The following is a 21404-nucleotide window of genomic DNA, read 5'->3' as shown; positions in this document are numbered from 1 at the left end:
TTCACCAGCTTCTTGCCAAGGCCGAGGGAAGGGGAAGGAAAAGGGGAAAGTGAATTATGTCACCCGGAGGGAAAATAAAGAGACTATCCTGGAGATGCCCAATACAGGGTAAGAAACGGTACATTATCACAGAGCGTTTCCTGGCCGGTATTTACAGCATAAGAAATAGGAACAGGAGTAGGCCTCGAGCCTGCTCCGCTATTCAGTAAGATCATGGCTGATCTGATCCTGGCCTCAACTCCACTTCCCCACCCGCTCCCCATAACCCTGGACTCCTTTATCGTTCAAAAACCTGTATCTCCACCTTAAATATATTCAGTGACGCAGCCTCCTCAGCTCTCTGGGGCAGAGAATTCCACAGATTTACGACCCTCAGGGAAGAAATTCCTCCTCATCTCCATCTTAGGGAAACATCCTCCCTGCATATCTCTCTCTCTCTCATCGAGGATGACTTGCTTCCATGCCAAAAAGGGGTTTCAGTGAAGGGACTAATATTCCAGGTCCTGAACAGCATATTGAAGGGTGGAAGATGCCTGTGCGTAGATATATTTATTTTTTTTTTAAAAACGTGTGGTGCATTACTCCAGGTGTGGTCTCACCAACGTCCTGTACAACTGTAGCAGGACTTCCCTACTTTTATACTCCATTTCCCTTGCAATAAAGGCCAACTTTCCATTTGCCTTCCTAATTACTTGCTGTACCTGCATACTAACTTTTTGTGTTCCATGCACAAGGACCCCCAGGTCCCTCTGGGGGTCCTTGTATAGCACTGGCGCTGCCCCCCACCCACCCACCCACCCGAGATCAGCTTGCCCGCCCTTCTTCGGTGATGGGGAATTGGTCTCAGCACGAGGGGATTCCACCTGGGCAACCCATCCAATGCCATTTCCGACAGAATTTGTCAAGAAAAAAAAAAACCTGTTGCTCCATCTCCTTAAACCGTAGACTTCTTCATATTAGATAGCCCAAGATCAACATCGGCAGCAACTTGCATTTATATAGTGCCTTTAACCAACGTTTCCGTTAAGCTGCACGGTCAGGCAGCGATCTGGGCATCCCGCAGAGGCCGCTCACCGACTTATAATTGGGGGGGGAAAAAACGCGCATGCGCAGAAATTTGAATGGGTCACACGGTCTCTTGAAGGGGCCGGGCACCCAAAAAAGAAATTACTGGGAACATCGCCTTTAATGTAGCAAAACGTCCCAAAGCGCTTCACAGAAGCGATTATCAAACAAAATTCGACACCGAGCCACACGAGGAGATATTAGGGCAGGTAACAAGAGGTAGGTTTTGAGGGGCGTCTTCAAGGAAAGAGAGGTAGAGAGGTTCAGGGAGGAAATGGTGGAGGAACAAAAGTGCAGACTTACAAAACAACTGGCATCAATGCACTGCCATTGGACTTCAGAGCTACACTGATGGCTTTGCTTTTGTTGATCAGTTTTCCTTTCCAAGGATAGTACTGCACTGCTAAACAGAAACAGTTGAGGTTAAAGCAAAAGAAGAGAACTTCATGTATACAGGTTAATACATCACAGAAGAACATAAGAATTAGGAGCAGGAGTCGGCCATTTGGCCCTTCGAGCCTGCTCCGTCATTCAACAAGATCATGGCTGATCTTCTACTTTAACTCCACCTTCCCGGCCTAGCCCCATATCCCTTAATTCCAAAAAATTTATCGACCTCTGTCTTGAATATACTCAGCGACTGAGCCTCCACAGCTCTTTGGGTAGAGAATTCCAAAGATTCACAACCCTCAGTGAAAAAATTTCTCCTCAGCTCAGTCCTAAATGGCCGATCCCTTATTCTGGAGACTGTGACCCCTAGTTCTAGATTCCCCAGCCAGGGGAAACACCCTCTCAGCATTAACCCTGGCATGCCCCTTAAGGTATAATTACAGGTTGAACCTCCCTCATCCAGAACTCCCTTATCCAGAACCATTCCCGGCCACTGGGTGGCGCATGCGCAGAACTCCGACATGAACAAATTGAAGTCCTTCCTCGCTACCGACTCCCGCAATCGCTGGCCTGACCCCGCGATCCCCCCACCCCCATGATCTCTCTGCCGCACTCCCAGCCCCAAGCCAGCCAGCCCCGATATCCCCTTGCACAGTACCTCTACCATCCAAGGAAGTTTGGCATGCAGGTACAGCAGGTGGTGAAGGCAGCAAATGGCATGTTGGCCTTCGTAGCTCGGGAATTTGAGTATAGGAGCAGGGTGGTCTTACTGCAGTTGCTGATACTGAATTCTGTGCCACTTTTTTGCTTCATTCACCATTTTATCAATAGCCCCTTGCAGCTTCCTCTGTTCCTCAGAATTACAGCGCTCCTCGTTTTAGTATTTCCTGTAGATTTGAATGCTACTCCCTCTGGCCAAATCGCTAAATAATTGAGCTACACGGTGAGCAGAAGCAGTGTCACACAGAACCCAATACAAACGCCAAGATACCGCGGGAGGCGGGAACTGTGAAATAAAAACAGAAACAGCTAGAAATACTCAGCAGGTCAGGCAACAGCTACGGAGAGGGAAACAGAGTTAACGTTTCCGGTCGATGAACTTTTCGGCAGAACTGGAAAAAGTTATAGAGATGTAACAGGTTTTAAGTAGGTGCCGAGGCAGGGAAAGGGGGGAGGGGAGGAAAGAACAAAAAGGGAAGGTCTGTGATAGGGCGGAAGGCAGGGGAGATTAAATGACAGAAAGTATGGGCTAGATTTTCCCCAACAAGTTTGGTCGGCGCACTGACCTTAAGCACGCCGACTTTGCGCGCTGGAAACGGCGCCGGCAAAAACCCGCCCCATCCTGGCCGTTGTGTGCAGTCTCTGGAGTCCTGGCGTGACGTTGATGTTGCAGTGGGGGGGGGGGGGGGGGGCGGAGCCAAACGCCGAAAACACTGCCGATACCTTCGCGCATGCGCAGCGGTGCCGGCCCCAACGTGCGCGCATGCGCAATAGACAGAGATAGAAAGAAAACTGACCTAAGTGGATTTGGAGTATGTTTTTGCTGGCCAAAGTGGCATAAATGGCCAAAGCTGACCCAAGTGTCTGGGAACGCCCCATTTTGGAAAAAAAAAACTGACCTAAAAAAAAAAAAATCATACCTAACTGACTTACTCTGGAGCAAACCTTTGGGGGAAAATGGCATTTTCTAACTTACGCCAGAAAAAACTTACTCCAAAAAAATTGATGCAAAGTCATGGCCAAAATTGGGCCCTATGATAGTACAAAGCAAAAGGACAAGTAAAGAAACAAAAGATGGTCTAGAAGAGGTATAAATGAGAACAGCAGAAACATCAACAGCTGCCATCTGAGAAAATTGGGAACAAAGGTTGTCAGAAATTGTTGAACTCGATGTTGAAGGCTGCCAAGTGCCTGATCGAAAGATGAGGTGCTGTTCCTCGAGCTTACGTTGAGCTTCGCTGGAACAGTGTAAGAGGCCGAGGACGGAGAGATCAGAGTGGGAGTGGAGCGGAGAATTAAAGTGACAAGCGACCGGAAGCTAGGGGTCACGCTTACGGACTGAACGGAGGCGTTCCGCAAAGCCATCACCCAATCTGCGTTTGGTCTCCCCAATGTAGAGACCATGTGTCATTTAATCTCTCCTGCCTTCCACCCCTATCACAGACCTTCCATTTCGTTCTTTCATCCCCTCCCCCCCACCCCCCCTTTCACTGCCTCTGCACTTGCTTAAAACCCGTTACATCTCTAGCTGAAACGTTAACTGCTCCTCTCTGCACAGATGCTGCCCGACCTGCTGAGTAGTTCCAAAATCTGTTATATCTCCAACTTGTTCCAGTTCTGACGAAGGGTCATCGACCTGAAACGTTAACTCTGTTTCTCTCTGCACAGATGCTGCCTGACCAGCTGAGTGTTTCCCGAACAGAACCCGGTGGGCACAGCTATCCACTTCAAACAAGCTCAGACATACTGCCCTTAACTCCGACTCAGTTTCCTCAATTCTAAACACTTTTTAACTCCAATTTGTTACCCTCCTAATTCCACAGCCCTTAAACCTTCTTGAATTAAGCAGTTCTGAATTAAATGTAGAGTGACCAGATTATCTTTTGTACCCTCTCCCCTTTATGTAATTTGTAACCGATCATTAAAACAAAACACATTACGATGTCACTGGAATATTACATCATTTATATCCCTTACATGATGCTGAACCATTGGATCTCACCCACAAACTCTCAAATCTTACGTCGGATCGGAAACATATCGGAATTAAAAGCAAAGTTCAAAAATGTGCGGTGTCCGTAGACTAAAACACTTCTTTAAAATAAGAACAGAAAATGCTGGAAACACTCAGCTGGGTCAGGCAGCATCTGTGGAGAGAGAAACAGAGTTAACATTTCAGGTCGATGACCCTAACGTCAGAACTGGAAAAAGTTAAGAGACACAACAGGTTTTTCTGCAGGTGCAGAGGCAGGGAAAGGGTGGGGGGCGGGGGGGGGGGGGGAAGGTCTATGACGGGAAGGAAGGCAGGGGAGATTAAGAGACAAAAGGTGTGACTACGCAAGGCAAAAGGAGATGATAAGTTAACAAAAGATGGGTGTAGAAGAGGTGTAAATGGAAATGGCTGAATAATCAACACATCAACAGCGGCCGTCTGGATAAAATGGGGGCAGGGGTTATGGTCTGAAATTGTTGAACTCGATGTTGAGTCCAGAAGGCTGTAAAGTGTCTCATCGAAAGATGAGATGCTGTTCCTCGGGCTTACAAGCATTTTCTGTTTTTATTTCAGATTTCCAGCATCCACAGTAGTTTGCTTTTGCACTTCTGAAATAAGGGTACGCGGTCTAATGCCCTGAATTGAAAGGAGAAGCGCTTTTACCTCGAGTTTCAGGAACGTGTCTGGTAAGGAGAAAAGTGAGAAAAATATTTAGATAACGTCACTTTGGGTTTTTAAAAAAAAAAAGGAATATCTGCACATGCATCTTGAAACAAAAATTGGCATTGCTCTGAAAGAGGAAAAACAAGAGAACTTACATCTCAATCTCTCCTGATTTTGCCATGATGCACTTGCTGTCACAGTACTCAAATGCCACAACAGCGTACGGGTAAATCTGTCGCGGGCACTGCAGAAGATCACATTGTCCAAACTCATACAAGTAATACTGGAACAAAGGGAAATCAAACTGGTCACCGACAGAGTACAAATGCCGTGAAGACTTTCGCGAAACGGGTCAGAATTATGCATTAATCAGGTAGGTAGCAATGCTGATCCAAGAACAAAACTTAAATATTGGGCCTAAAATTGCGGCCAATGTGCACGCGTGCCCGAAGAGGCCTCGCAAATGCCGGTTCTTGGCGCGCAACGCGCATACACCGAGAACTGGCTTTTGCGTTCTGTTGACAGATCGTACGCATCCGCGGGAGAAGGACATTCACGGGGCAGAGATTTGGGCTATTTGTCCAACTCTTGCCCAGCGAATGTCCTTCAAACGCTTTCGCCTGGTAAAAGCAGGCGTAGAGCTTACTTTTACCAGCGTAAGAGTTATAAAACGTATAAAAATTATTGATTAAATTTAATTTTTGTATTAAAACCCTGTCCAGTAAGTTAAGTTTATTTTTAATCCTATTAAAACATATTTAAAAAAAAAAAATTCTAAAACATTTAATTACATTCAATTTCAATTAATTTTAAGTACATGAGGTGTTTTTTTTAAAGTTATTTATTGTGTTGTGTTTCTTGTTTTTGGGGGTTATTCTCATTGGTAGTAATGGGAGCTCATACAAACAGAGTTCCCATTATCAATGAGAATAGAAACATAGAAAGTAGGTGCAGGAGTAGGCCATTCGGCCCTTCGAGCCTGCACCACCATTCAATATGATCATGGCTGATCATGCAACTTCAGTATCCCATTCCTGCTTTCTCTCCATACCCCTTGATCTCTTTAGCCATAAGGGCCACATCTAACTCCCTTTTGAATATATCTAACGAACTGGCCTCAACAATTCTCTGTGGTAGAGAATGCCACAGGTTCACCACTCTCTGGGTGAAGAAGTTTCTCCTTATCTCGGTCCTAAATGACTTATCCCTTATCCTTAGACTGTGACCCCTGGTTCTGGGTTTCCCCAACATCGAGAACATTCTTCCTGCATCTAACCTGTCCAATCCCGTCAGGGATACTCCATGTTCATTGGTAGTCCAGGCCCACGTGATCCAGGATACGAATACGATCCTGGACTGCGAAACTAGGCCTCCGACTGCAATCCCATGTTCCTCCGGGACCTCAAGGTATTTTCGTTAAAAATTTCCGGTCGGAGGCATTCGCCCGAAGGAAGCCTCCGACCGGAATTTTCGCCCAGTAATCAAGCTGAGTCAGAACTAATTTCTACAGATAAAACTTTATTAGCTGTGGGTCAACTAAAAAGTGAATTCTGAGAGGGAACAATGCCTGGATCATGCAACAAAAGACCAACGTTACCTGGGTCAGTTCAAAGGCTTGAAAGTGGCTGGTCCGGGAAGAGACTTTGTTGGTGTTGATAGAAACATGGCAGTTGTAGCCAGCGGACGGACTGGTCAAATCTGCGGTGTAGTTTTCAATCATCGACTTCACTCTGCCCTGTTAAATAAACAGAACAGCACTGGCTTCGCTCTCAAATAGGATTGTGTGGAAAGAAAACAGAAAAAAATTTTGCTTTTAATGCTAATTAAGCACAATCCTTCCTGTAGACCCTACAGAATGAGACATTCCGGCGATTTATTAATGTCGCGTACCCAGGGGTGAAATTGGCGAGTGAAATACCTTCAAAATTCACTCTCGACTCCAAGCAATCAAACAAAAAATTTACCGGGATCTGCCAGAGATGGTGGTGGAGGCAGAAACCCTCACCGCAGTTGAAAAAGTACTTGGATATGCACTTGAAATGCCCTAACCTACAGGGCTACAGACCAAGAGCTGGAAAGTGGGATTAGGCTGGATGGCTCTTTTTCAGTCGGCACAGAATCGATGGGCCGAAGGGTCTCCTTCCGTGCCGTAAATTTCTACGGTCCTATGATTTTTTTTTTAATTCGTTCCTGGGATGTGGGCGTCGCTGGCAATTCCAGCATTTATTGCCCATCCCCCCCCCCCCCCCAATTGCCCTTGAGAAGGCGGCTGCAGTCCGTGTGGTGAAGGTGCTCCCACAGTGCTGTTAGGAAGGGAGTGCCAGGATTTTGACCCATTGGCGATGAAGGAACAGCAATATACTTCTAAGTCGGGATGGTGTGTGACTTGGAGGGGGAACGTGGAGGCGGTGGCGTTCCTATGTGCCTGCTGCCCTTGTCCTTCTAGATGGTAGAGGTCGCGGGTTTGGGAGGTGCTGCCGAAGAAGCCTTGGCGAGTTGCTGCAGTGCATCCTGTAGATGGTACACACTGCAGCCAGGGGGCGCCGGTGGTGGAGGGAGTGAATGTTTCAACCTACATCATTCAGTCCTGGCGTGTGACCAGCTGCGTTCAACAGTTGGCAGTGTTCCATACAGCAAGGCTGCATTAATCCATATAACAGCAGTGAGATATGAGGCGTTTGAAAACGACAGCATAGAAACATAGAAAATAGGTGCAGGAGTAGGCCATTCAGCCCTTCTAGCCTGCACCGCCATTCAATGAGTTCATGGCTGAACATGCAACTTCAGTACCCCATTCCTGCTTTCTCGCCAAACCCCTTGATCCCCCTAGTAGTAAGGACTTCATCTAACTCCCTTTTGAATATATTTAGTGAATTGGCCTCAACTACTTTCTGTGGTAGAGAATTCCACAGGTTCACCACTCTCTGGGTGAAGAAGTTTCTCCTCATTTCAGTCCTAAATGGCTTACCCCTTATCCTTAGACTGTGACCCCTGGTTCTGGACTTCCCCAACATCGGGAACATTCTTCCTGCATCTAACCTGTCTAAACCCGTCAGAACCCGTCAGCATGCATGGTATAAACACGGAGCACTGCGGAGGTGCTATTTAGATGCAAGCACAAAGAACATTTTTAAAGCTGTGTCATCCGTGACTCAGTGGGTAGCACTCTGGCCTCCAAGTCAGAAGATTATGGGTTCAAGTCACACTCTGGAGACTTGAGCACAAAAAGCTAGGCTGGCACTCCAGTACTGAGGGAGTGCTGCACTGTCGGAGGTGCCGTCTTTCGGATGAGGCGTTAAACCGAGGCCCCGTCTGCTCTCTCAGGTGGACGTAAAAGATCCCATGGCATTATTTCGAAGAAGAGCAGGGGAGTTCTCCCCAGTGTCCTGGCTAGTATTTATCCCTCAATCAACATCACTAAAACAGATTATCCGCTCACTATCACATTACTGTTTGTGGGAGCTTGCTGTGCGCAAGTTGGCTGCACTTCAAAAGTACTTCATTGGCTGTAAAGCGCTTTGAGACGTCCTGGAGGTCATAAAAGGGGCTATATAAATGCAAGTCTTTTTATTTTTTTTTTAAATGTTAGAATAGGTGAGGAAATCAGGATCCAATTTCGACAGACCTTCTGTGGATTAGAGTGAATCACAAGGCAGCAAGAAGAAAATGGCTCCAATGCTGTGGCTGTGATTACAGGGATTATTCTAACTTGGTAAATTTAGATCCCCTGTGCAGCGAGAAAAGGTACAGCTAATAAAGGATGCGTTTGTTACACCATTTCCTCGGGGGCAAAGTTTAAGCAATCAAAGGCAGCTTGCGAACCTTGAGCAATGAATGAAACATCCTGTTGTACCAGTAGATCAAACAGAAGGATAATTTGCTGAAATCTCTAGCTACGATATGTGATGGGTCAAATAATGCAGCCCAGAGTGCATACGAACATAAGAAAAAGCAGGAGTAGGCCACTGTGCCCTTCGAGCCCGTTTCATCATTAAATTAAATTCTACCTCAACTCCACTTTCCAAAAAAATCTTAGCGATCTCGGTCTTGAATATACTCAACGACTGACCTTCCACAGCCCTCTGGGGTAGAGAATTCCAAAGATACACCAACCTCAGTGAAGAAATTTCTCCTCCTCTCAGTCCTAAATTATTCTGAGACTGTGACCCCTGGTTCTAGGCTCCTCAGCCAAGGGGGAAACATCCTCCCTGCGTCTACCCTGTCAGGCCCCTTAAGAATTCTATATGCTTCAACGAGATCACCACTCATTCTTCTAAACTCGAGGGAATAGAGGCCTAATCTACTCAATCTCTGCTCATTGAACAATCCACTCATCCCAGGAGCATAAACAGAGCATTGCATAACGGAGCATACTGCAGCATCGCTATCTGTCGCAGCAGTGCCAGAAAGATCCAAGACAAGTTTTATTTTTTTTGTGGGACGAATAAAAATAGAAAACAAATATTTAAGTTTGGCCAGGTTAGTGAACTTCAAAGAAAATAACACTTCTAGATCAAAAGGAGAAGATCGGGGTAGAACACAATCACAATGTCTTATTCTACTTACCTTAATTATTTTAAAAATGAGAATATAGCCACACTTTCCATGGTACCATGGTGTGGGATGAAGGAAGTCTGAATATTGACAAAGATAAACGCCTGTTAAATGAGAGGAAAAAAGGTGAAGTTACTTGGTGACGGCAGTTAACATGGTTCAAAGCCGACATGTTTTACAGAAGCCAATGCCTTAGTTCTTAAAACCTTGAACTTACTCCCTACAATATTAGAATATTGTAATCTGGAGGACCAGGGGATACGAGTTTAAACTGTGCAAGAGTGGGAATAGACCGGATGTTAGGTGTTTTTTTTCTTTTCCCGAAGAGTACATAGGAACATAAGAAACAGGAGCAGGAGTCGGCCATACGGCCCCTCGAGCCTGCTCCACCATTTAATAAGATCATGGCTGATCGGATCATGGACTCAGCTCCACTTCCCCGCCCACTCCCCATAACCCTGGACTCCCCTATAGTTCAAGAATCTGTCTATCTCTACCTTAAATATATTCAATGACCCAGCCTCCACAGCTCTCTGGGGTAGAGAATTCCAAAGATTCACGATCCTCAGAGAAGAAATTCCTCCTCATCTCCGTTTTAAATGGGCGACCCCTTATTCTGAAACTATGCCCCCCCCCTAGTTCTAGATTCCCCCACGACCCAGTCAAACCCCCTTGGAATCTTACATGTTTCAATAAGATCACCTCTCATTCTTCTAAACTCCATTGAGTATAGGCTCAACCTGCTCAACCTTTCCTCAGAAGACCACCCCTTCATCCCAGGAATCAACCGAGTAGCGAGCCTCTGGAATACATTGCCGGCCGGCGCGGTGGCTGCAGTCCTTCGAGATGGAGCAGGACCAGTTCGTGGCTGGGGCAGAGATCGCATCAGATGGAAGCCACTAATTTGCGGTCCAAGTGTGGGGGACTCTCTAACTTCGCTGCATGACTGACGCATGGCATCGTCCAACAGCAGCAGATGGCAAGTGGCCTGCGCGGGAACTCACGGTTGGTGCCCAGCCGTGCGCCTTAGGCGGAACCTTGCATAGAAGGCAAGTGTCTGTATAGATAACACTGGGGCCCTGCAATCTCCTGGAGTGGTCTCGAGCGCCTGAGGGGGGAGACGGAGAGGAATTTTCCTGGAGTATTTTTTTCCCTTAGTGGCCCTGGGGTTTTTCCTCTATCTTTGCCTCTCCCAGGAGAATACGTGGTTTGAGGGCTGGGGGGGGGGGGGGGGGAGGGTGCATAGGAAGTGTCCAGTCACAACGCTCTGCCCCTTGACTGTGGGGCTGGCTTGATGCACCAGCTGGTCATTTCCTGTCCGTCAATTTCGTATGTTTATATAGTCGTTTCGCCCATTATTTTAAGGACATATTTATTTGTACTGCCAAAATGGCCACCATGTTGCAACCTTTCTCTATGATTGGTCCCCTTGGAGGATAAGTCACACCCTGAAGTTTCACAGGAATGCATCACTGGAACCGCCCATCCCAAGGTCTCACTGACTTTGCAAATTGTAACTCGATTCACTTTGACTTCCTGAAGCGACAGAGGACAGAGCGCCCCAGAAAACAGCAAGGGCCAGCCAAAGTGCCTTACCCCAGTCCAAGTACATCCGCCCCACCATAGATGGGGCATTGTGTACGGATTGTTAACAGGTTTATTGGGTATGAAGTGAATAGTGACAGTGTCGTGACTTCTGGATATCATCCATTCCAACAATGTCCCTTGAAGGGGGTTGCAAGAATGTGATCCGTCTTTCCAGAGTTCCCTCTCTCCCCTCCGATCCCCCCGCCCGCATCTCTCTCTCTCAGCCTCTCTTTCACTTATTCCCCCACCCCCTCTCCCCCAGCCCCACTCTCTCTCACATTTCCCCCCCTCAAAAAGTCTCCCTCTCCAATCACTCTTCCCCCCCCACCCGCCTCTCTCTCTCTCCCCCCCCATCCTGCTCTCTGTCTCGTCTCCACCCCCCCCCACCACTCTACCTCCCCCTTCCTCAGTCTCTCTCTCCCTCCCTCCCCTAGGCTCGCTCTTTCTCTCCTTCCCGCTCCCCTGCCGCGGGGAGGCTCGGTCGGTCGCAGGGTCGCACTTCTCTCTCTCTCTCTCTCTCTCTATCTATCGGCTGCCTCCCGCCACCATCGGGCCTAGAGGGAAAAGAGGCGTGGCCTCAGGTCCTGCTGCTCACACCACGTGCATGGAATGATTCGGGCCCGGGGGGGGAGGAGCTTGAAAGGGGGCGGGGCTGGTCACCCATTGGTCAAAAAAGTGCAATGGGGGCAGAGCGTGACGGACACCTGTCTGTCAAAAAAAAGTGCAGTACAAATAGTTAGTCCCTTATGTTAACAGAGGCGTTTGGTTCAGTTTTACTGCTGCTGTCCCAGAATTGGCTTATTGCTGCGCCACTGCCTCATATTCTAATAAGTTTCCAAGCAGATTATTGTGTACATTTGTCACTGGGGGAGGGGGAGGGGGGGTAGATCCGGGTACAGTCTAACTCATGGCATTCATCGGCGTTGCAGAAAATTCCGGGCCAACACAAAGGTAGAAAAAAAACTAAATAAATAATAAGAGCTCCAATTGTGCACTTCACAGCTTCCACAACGCCACTTAATAATCACAATGGAAACTCACTCCCCATTATTAGTTTACCCTTCAGTCAGCATACTGCTTAAACCGCTGGAGTATTAAAAGATGGAAATACCCAGTTGTTTTTCAACAGGACCCTTAGCAAGTGTTGAACTACAAATTATCCACCAGAGAAAATACCGAGCGACAATCGAGTCCGTACACAAGATCTTCATGTAACTTTAAACCAATTGTCCGACTGCAATAAATTTGCATAAAATTGAAACTAAAAGGCAGTTTATTCGCCAAGTCTAGCTATCAGTGCACAGCCACGATAGAAACATAGAAAATAGGTGCAGGAGTAGGCCATTCTGCCCTTCGAGCCTGCACCACCATTCAATAAGATCATGGCTGATAATTCACCTCAGTACCCCTTTCCTGCTTTCTCTCCATACCCCTTGATCCCTTTAGCCGTAAGGGCCATATCTAACTCCCCTCTTGAATATATCCAATGAACTGGCATCAACAACTCTCTGCGGCAGGGAATTCCACAGGTTAACAACTCTCTGAGTGAAGAAGTTTCTCCTCATCTCAGTCCTAAATGGCTTACCCCTTATCCTAAGACTGTGACCCCTGGTTCTGGACTGCTCCAACATCGGGAACATTCTTCCTGCATCCAACCTGTCCAGTCCCATCAGATTTTTATGTTTCTATGAGGCCCCTTCTCATCCTTCTAAACGCCAGTGAATACAGGCCCAGTCGATCCAGTCTCTCCTCATATGTCAGTCCTACCATTCTGGGAATCAGTCTGGTGAACCTTCACTGCACTCCCTCAATAGCAAGAACATCCTTCCTCAGATTAGGAGACCAAAACTGAACATAATATTCCAGGTGAGGCTTCACCAAGGCCCTGTACAACTGCAGTAAGACCTCCCTGCTCTTATACTCAAATCCCCCAGCTATGAAGGCCAACATACCATTTGCCTTCTTCACCGCCTGCTGTACCTGTATGCCAACTTTCAATGACTGATGAACCATGACACCCAGGTCTCATTGCACCTCCCCTTTTCCTAATCTGCCACCATTCAGATAATATTCTGCCTTATTGTTTTTGCCCCCAAAGTGGATAACCTCACATTTATCCACATTATACTGAATCTACCATGCATTTGCCACTCACCTAACTTGTCCAAGTCACCCTGCAGCCTCTTAGCATCCTCCTCACAGCTCACACCGCCACCCAGTTTAGTGTCATCTGCAAACTTGGAGATATTACACTCAATTCCTTCATCTAAATCATTAATATATATTGTAAAGAGCTGGAGTCCCAGCACTGAGCCCTGCGGCACCCCACTAGTCACTGCCTGCTATTCTGAAAAGGACCCGTTTATCCTGACTCTCTGCTTCCTGTCTGCCAACCAGTTCTCTATCCACATCAATACATTACCCCCAATACCATGTGCTTTAATTTTGCACATCAATCTCTTGTGTGGGATCTTGTCAAAAGCCTTTTGAAAGTCCAAATACACCACATCCACTGGTTCTCCTTTGTCCACTCTACTAGTTACATCCTCAAAAAATTCCAGAAGATTTGTCAAGCATGATTTCCCCTTCATAAATCCATGCTGACTTGGACCGATCCTGTCACTGCTTTCCAAATGCGCTGCTATTTCATCTTTAATAATTGATTCCAACATTTTCCCCACAACTGATGTCAGGCTAACTATCCATAATTAGCCATTTTCTCTCTTCCCTCCCTTTTTAAAAAGTGGTGTTACATTAGCTACCCTCCAGTCCATAGGAACTAATCCAGAGTCTATAGAATGTTGGAAAATTAAGATGCAAGGTTATTAAATGATAAACTTTTATTTCTTGACAAAACGGGGCCATTTACTGGATGTAAAAGTAATACGCCTCTCTGCACTTTCTGCCATCATGTTTAGCTGTTGGCATGGCTCGCTGGTTTAATGCTCATTCTCCCGCCTTTGCCGACTCTTGCGTCAAACAACTCTGCAGAGTTGGAGCTGTGGTCGATTTCTCGCCATCTGCTCGGGGAGTTCTGTTCACAATCAATAGATGGGGACATTCTGAAGCTGACCTTTGTACGGCTGTGTGAGCCAAGTCTTCCCATGGATACCAATACACCTTAGAAATTCGACCAGGCACGACAGGGGTAGTCCCACATGCGAGCCAGAGCTAGGGCTGCAACACTGCAGCTCCAATTATCCAGCCTATACTCCCCTGCACGTGGGTCTTCCACTGCGATCGTGACAGTGCAAAATTGCCCCTCCTAGTTCAAAATTGCCCCTCCTAGTTCAAAATTGCCCCTCCTAGAATCAACTAGTTCAGTCCCCGGCATACTTTTCAGAGAAGTGTGCTAAATTTGTTTGGTTTCTTTGAAACCTCCTTTCCAAATGGAGTCTGACAGTGCTCACCTCAATGGGAGGAGGTTGCAATGAAAACCTTCAGAGAAGGTTCACTCTGTTGATTCCGGAAATCCCAATACTTGGTACAATAATAAAGTAATAAAGTATCGGAAGACACATCATTTAAAAAGGCAATTGTGAGCCCATCAAATCATCAGGCTCAATCTTTTCGGAAAACATTCATCGGTGAGGACAATTTGAGACACAATTCGCTGGATAAGCAGGAAATACATCCATTCTCGATCAGTGCGGGGTGGAGGGAGGGAGGGAGGGGGGGGTGACTTATGAGGAAAGGTTGAGTAGGTTGGGCCTCTACGCATTGGAATTCAGATGAATGAGAGGTGATCTTATTGAATAATGTATAAGGTTATGAGGGGGCTTGACAAGGTGGATGCAGAGAGGATGTTTCCACTGATGGGGGGGGGACTAGAACTAGGGGGCATAATCTTAGAATAAGGGGCCGCCCATTTAAAACTGAGATGAGGAGAAATTTCTTCTCAGAGGGTTGTAAATCTGTGGAATTGATTACCTCAGAGTTATGAAAGCTGGAACATTGAATATATTTAAGACAGAAATAGACAGTTTCTTAAATGATAAGGGAATAAGGGGAGCGGGCAGGGAAGTGGAGCTGAGTCCATGATCGGATCAGCCATGATCGTATTAAATGGCGGAGCAGGCTCGAGGGGCCAGATGGCCTACTCCTGCTCCTATTTCTTATGTTCTTAAAATGGGGGACTGGGACAATGCAGGGAGAGGTTAGTTACCTATCTTGTACAGTGTGAGAGCCGAGGTGGGGGTGGGAGGGGGGGCAGGGGGAGGGGAGCGGGAGGAGCTGGAATAAGCCAGATTTTCTGGTGTCTTTAGCTTGGGACATTTACACTTTGTTTGCAATATTGGAGGGAACAATCGGAAGACTGCTTAATGCCAGTTCAGAGGTACTTTCCTGGGGTCTCCCAGCAGAGAGATTCTGTGCTACTGAGCCTCGTACACACTCCCAACAAACGTGTCCAAGCTTGGATATGTGATACAAAGCAGTGCGTAAGATTCTCTTAAGGTATGAAACAGTCAATGATTTACTTACAGACTGGCACACCTAGCTAAGATATGCACACAGGCATTTGCAATGCAGGTCAAAGTTTAGAAGCAATAGTCGGATTGCTGGGATAAGCTTAATAATTAAACTGCAAATCCTCACGTTATGGCCAAAGGCAGGCATCAACTTGTAGCACAAACCAGATGTTCAACATGGTCTCTGAATAACAAGCTGATTTTTCAATCTTTTCACGTTTCTGACAGGATCAAAAGGAAGCATATGGGCTTACTTCCAGCAAAGGCGACTTTCCACTTCCTGCAATACAACAGGCACTCTGAGGTAACAGTGGGCCTCTGCGTTACTTTAGATACATATTGTAATGTGTAGCAAAAAAAAATTAAAATACCCTTCAGTGGATCTCCGAGAGTTGTGATGTTACTGCCCCCGTTCTGTAATCCTTCTTGACAGACAGTTTTTGCCTAAAACATTAAAACAAAAATCAAATGGCATCGAGAAAATGGGAAGTGTGGATATATTACAGCATATTAAACCCGTACAAACTCCATTCTATCTCTTGTGATACATAATTTTCTTCCTCCGATGCCTTGGACTGGACGCCACTTTCTCAGGCTATCCCAATTAAGAACACAAGAACGTAAGCAACAGGAGCAGGTGTAGGCCATTCGGCCCCTCGAGCCTGCTCCGCCATTCAATAAGATCCTGGCTGATCTTCAACCTCAACTCCGCATTTCCGCACTATCCCCACATCCCTTAGTATCCAAAAATCTATCGATCTCAGTCTTGAATATACTCAACGACTGAGCATCCACAGCTCTCTGGGGTAGAGAATTCCCAGATTCACAACGCTTTGAGTGAAGAAATTTCTCCTCATCTCAGTCCTAAATGGCCGACCCCTTATTGTGAGACACTGACTCCTGGTTCTAGACTCCCCAGCCAGGGGAAACATCCTCCCTGCATCTACCCTGTCAAGCCCTGTAAGAATGTTATATGCTCCAAGGAGACCACCTCTCATTCTTCTAAATTCTGGGGAATATAGGCCTAGTCTCCTCATTCCCTCCTCACTGGAAAATTCCCCATCCCAGGAATCAGTCTGATGAACCTATGGCAAGTATATCCTTCCTTAGGCAAGGAGACCAAAACTGTACACAATACTCCAGGTGCGGTCTCACCAGGACCCTATATAATTGCAGCAAGACTCTTTACTCTTATATAGTCCAATCCTTTTGTAATAAAGGCCAACATACCATTTGCTTTCCCAATTGCTTGCTGTACCTGCATGTTAACTTTCAGTGATTTATGTGCAAGGACACCCAGGTCCCTCTGAACACCAACATTTCCCAATCTCTCACCATTTAAAAAATACTCTGCTTTTCTATTTTTCTGACCAAAGTGGGTTTGACAGAACGAATGGCCTCCTTCTGTGCTGTAATCATTCTATGATTCTATAACATTCTCAAAGTTTAGATGAAATTAACAAAGCACTCAATATATCTGCTGCCCTGGTTTAGGAAGCTATTTGGACTAGTTAGATTATGTTACATATTTCCCTTACAACACACCCTCCCCCCTCTGTGTTTTCAATAGTACACAGCTATGCATTATAGTCTTTGGTGTAATAAATCAAAATATTTCAAATTTTTCCCCAAATAGAATTTTCTTTTGTCTTACCTGATCTTCTGTTTCAAACAGTAAAAACGCGAAGGATTCAGCAAGTTCTTCCTTATAGTATCCTTTCTCCTCCATATTCCGTCGGCAGGCATTGTACTGCAATTAATAAATTAAATGTTACAATCCCCTCCAAATTACAAAAAAAAATTTGGATTTGACAAACATTTATCATCATCATCATAGGTAGTCCCTCGAACGAGGATGACTTGCTTCCACAAGAGTTCACAGATGTTTCAATGGAGGACCCGATGTTTTAAAGCAATATTAAATATCTCTTGTGAAACAGAAGGCAGAATCACATGCTAATACAAGATCTTGGCCCGTATTGTGAGGTCAGCGACGAACAAATGGCGCGATACCGTTCATGTACCTACACTTGCCCACAGACTTTCTATGGGCGTTTGCATTGGAAGTTAGTGATTAGAAACCCAAAACAGCACGGCGCCATCTAGAGGGGATCTAGGACCTGTGTGAGCAGGCCAAGCAGCTGTGTGCCTCCTTAACCAATCGGATTGAAGAATCCTTACATGAGACACGCAGTGTAAACCAGGAAGTGCAAGTTAAAATATTTAATTCATTGCCAAATCATGTACAGAAAGTGAAATAAAGAGGGGGAAAAGAAAGATGGGATTAAGCGAGAGAGGTGAGAGAGACAGAAAGAAAACGTTTTTAAAAATTACATTTAAAAGAAATCTCCAACAATAATTCAAATGAGACTCCACATTTGTAAAAGTTCATTTTCAAGGTCAGAGAGGTTGTTTGACAGTAATTAAGACTTATCACACAGTTAAACAAATTCACATAGACTGGTATGGACAAGCCCTAACTTTTTCTGGTGTGGTTAGCGATTATCTATCACACAAGTACAGAAAATTCACGCCGCTCTATGTACTCCAATGGCAATTCTCTCAGCGAGGTACCAGTATAGCGAAGCCTCTGGAGGAGCAGGGCAAGTCAGGCAGCAACTTCCTGATTTCCGCGTTTACCTGTGTGTGTGCAGTCACTGGAAGTTGCTGTCTGATTTACTCTAATAACGGTGACAGCCTCACCGTTATTTTTACCACGAAATCTGGGCACTTCATTCCAAGTACACAACAACAGGTTAATGCCAGAAATACTTCCAGTGCCAACTTGCAATAGTGTTAAGTTAACTTTTAAATGGTGAACTGTTTTAAAATAAAAAGCATGGATGACATCTATTGAAACTGGAGCTAGCCTAAATTTATGTAAGATTAAACAGTTAGGCGGCGAAATTGGATTAGGCCCGAAAACAGGCGCGGGGATCGTGATGTGCGATCGGCCCACGTCCGTTGAAAGGAGTGCAGGTAGCACGCAAAATTCGTGCTGTCTTCTACTTTGCATGATAGCAGTGCACAGCCCAGCGCTGAGCGCACTATTGACGGGCTGTGCACTCAGCAGGGGGCCAAAATTCACAATGTTTGAGCAAGGCTAACTTTATTTATTTAAAGCTAGTCTGCACCTATTAAAGGCAGTCTGCACCTCTTAAAGGTAAGCTGCCTACTGGTTATCAAAATGTTTTAAAACTGCTTCACCACAAACCAAAATGGCTCAATAGGCCAGAGAAAGAACACCCATGCCTTTGTGCAGGGGGTGAACATGGAAAGAGAGGTCCTCTACCCACAGGGGGCCAGGAGGGCCTCCAGAAACACTAATAGGATGTGGGATCAGATCACCGAGGCGGTCATCGCCAGCAGTTGCGCCCCCAGGACATGGCTCTAGTGTTCAAAGAAGTTTAATGACCTCAGACGAGTGGTCAAGGTCAGTGAATGCATCTTCAAAAGCAGTGTCCGACCAACTGCACCACTAGCCTCTCACAATGCTCAGTGCACCACACTCCCATCACTCACCTACCAACAATCTCTACCAAACATGACTCACCTAGAATTCACAGCTTTACCTCACCCGCACACACTTACCACCGCTGTATGCCTTACACCCACATCTCACAGCTTGAACACTACATTATTCAACAATGACAGGCACATTACCAAGACACATTACACCACACTCACCGACACACTTCCCTTTCTCTTGCAGGAAAAGGTGGCACATAACCGGCAGGGGACAGGCCCATCTTCATGACCTCATCCCATGGCGGAGACGGTGCTGGCCATTGGCAGGGGCTCGACTGAGTCCCTGGCCAGTGGCGGGGGTGAACAAATTCAAGATGCCAGTATCCTCGTAGATTATCCTCCTCCTCACATCTCACTTCCCCCTCGTCCCACAATCTCTGCTCACGTACAAGCTGCACATGGTGTAAGCATGCACCTCTTGCTTCCTCCCCTGCACCCTCCTCACCACAACCCTAACCTTTGTGCCTTTCTCATTTCAGACACCCAAGAAATCCAGCCTGCCCAGACAGTGGTTGAACATGAAGAGGGAGAGGAGAGTGAAGAAGCATCATCACTCGATTTTACACTCCCATCCACCAGCTCGGATACATACACTGCAGCCATGGTGGGGGGGAAAGGGTAGATCAGATGCCAGCTCTCCAGAGGACGAGTTCGCACATGAGATCTGCTGCACAGGACTCGGATGAAGTCTCTGCTGAAGCAGCCTATAGAAAGAACGCTGATGGGTATTCACAACGAAATGCTTAATACACTGAAAGCCTGAATGCAATGCAAAGATGGTGTTCAGTTCCAGCCTTGCACATCGCATTGGGCAGAGCATGGAACCCATCCTTTCCAGTGTGCAAGGGCTTGGCAGATGCATTAACGCACTTGTGGGCCCAACTATCTGATGGCCGAAGTCTCCGCTTCCATTGCAGCACAAGTAGAAGCCACCCAACGTCGGAGTGCTGCAATGGATGCTCAGTCTGAAGTCATGCAAGCTCAGTTAGCTGCCACCCTGGCTGGGTTTACCAGTGTTGAAAGGGGCTTGCAGGGTTGCACAACAGTCGGTACTCCAGCAGATTACTAGCATTGCTGAGACACTACCCCTGGGGAGTAGCAATAGATCCATGGAAGATAGCCCTGCTGTCCCTCTCAACATTCGTGCTCCCACCACCGCCAGTGCCCTTGCTGTTGCCGGTCAGCCAGCCAGCCCAGACTGCTGCCGCCCATTCCGAAGTGATGCAGTCCCAAGCCGGGCCTACTAGACCCAGAGCTCCTCAGGGTGGCCCTGCAAGGTCCTCTGCAGCCTCCCCCACTGCAAGTTAGCAGCCTTCCACCAGCAATGCTGCAGCCAGGGGGGGCGCCGGTGGTGGAGGGAGTGAATGTTGAAGGTGGTGGATGGGGTGCCAATCAAGCGGGCTGCTTTGTCCTGGATGGTGTCGAGCTTCGAGTGTTGTTGGAGCTGCACTCACCCAGGCAAGTGGAGAGTATTCCATCACACTCCTGACTTGTGCCTTGTAGACGGTGGAAAGGCTTTGAGTCAGGAGGTGAGTCACTTGCTGCAGAGTAGCCAGCCTCTGACCTGCTCTTGCAGCCACAGTATATGTGTATTTAAAATGGACACATGGGAGCCCTGGAACCTGGCCTGCTAAAGAGGCTTCTTAAAGAGAGATGACACGTGTTTGTAATCTGGAATCTTTTGATTTAGATGAGCAAGACAAATTCATGAGGGACCAGTAAGCGGAGGTGCAATGACGCACGAGATGTTTTGTTTATACCTTTCACTATAAATGGGGTCAGGCTTACAGCACCATGTACTGGCACAGGTTCGGAAGTAAAAATTGAAGGACTGAATGTGACATTCTCCAACTGGTTTTCAAATCATGTGTGTAAATAAAGAAACCCAGGAATCTTTTTACAAACATGAAGAAAGAGCATTCATGCTGTTCACCGAGAACCATTCGGTGGAATAAAATTCCTAGAGTCTGCGCCTGTTCAAACTGCACCATCCAGGGAATTGCGGGCATGAAATGAAGGTACTCAAAAAGACAACTCGATAGTTATCTTCAACTCAGGCGACTGTGACTTTATAGAGTTTTTATTACGTTGGAAACCTTATTTTCAAACTACTTGCGGCTGAATGCGGGCAAAGGATGGCGGATAAAAAAAATTCAGAAAATATATTTTAAGCAATTCGATTGACTCCCTTTGCTTGGTTCAAGTTCGCCTTTCTAGGATATTTGCACATAACCAAATTACTAAATTCAAATCGCAATTGATAAATCTGCATACGAGCCAGTCAGCTGGGAGAAATGTACATCAACAGACATCGACTGGACAGTATTTCAATATAAAAGGAAGTGTGACACAGGAATGGTGATAACATTGGTAGATTTCACATTTTTTTGCCAGATAGATTTGAATAGAGAGTTTATTATGGATATGAGCAGAGG

At 46.4% G+C, this 21404-nt stretch overlaps 1 protein-coding gene across 1 annotated transcript in view; it reads right to left on the bottom strand.

Annotated features, from left to right (window-relative positions):
- LOC139278420 (uncharacterized) overlaps positions 1 to 21404 on the bottom strand; it is a 110293-nt gene that overhangs the window by 59038 nt on the left and 29851 nt on the right. Inside the window, exons 3-9 of the mRNA XM_070897175.1 lie at positions 17096 to 17191; positions 15813 to 15885; positions 9398 to 9489; positions 6429 to 6566; positions 4987 to 5114; positions 4832 to 4851; positions 1369 to 1468 (exon numbers count right to left, since the gene is read on the bottom strand). Of these exons, the coding sequence (XP_070753276.1) occupies positions 1369 to 1468; positions 4832 to 4851; positions 4987 to 5114; positions 6429 to 6566; positions 9398 to 9489; positions 15813 to 15885; positions 17096 to 17191 (647 nt within the window). The remainder of the gene's footprint in view (positions 1 to 1368; positions 1469 to 4831; positions 4852 to 4986; positions 5115 to 6428; positions 6567 to 9397; positions 9490 to 15812; positions 15886 to 17095; positions 17192 to 21404) is intronic.

This window comes from Pristiophorus japonicus, chromosome 13, assembly GCF_044704955.1.
Source record: "Pristiophorus japonicus isolate sPriJap1 chromosome 13, sPriJap1.hap1, whole genome shotgun sequence".
NCBI lineage: Eukaryota > Metazoa > Chordata > Chondrichthyes > Pristiophoridae > Pristiophorus > Pristiophorus japonicus.
Note: the sequence above shows the minus strand (reverse complement) of the source record. Positions and strands in the feature narration are given on the sequence as shown.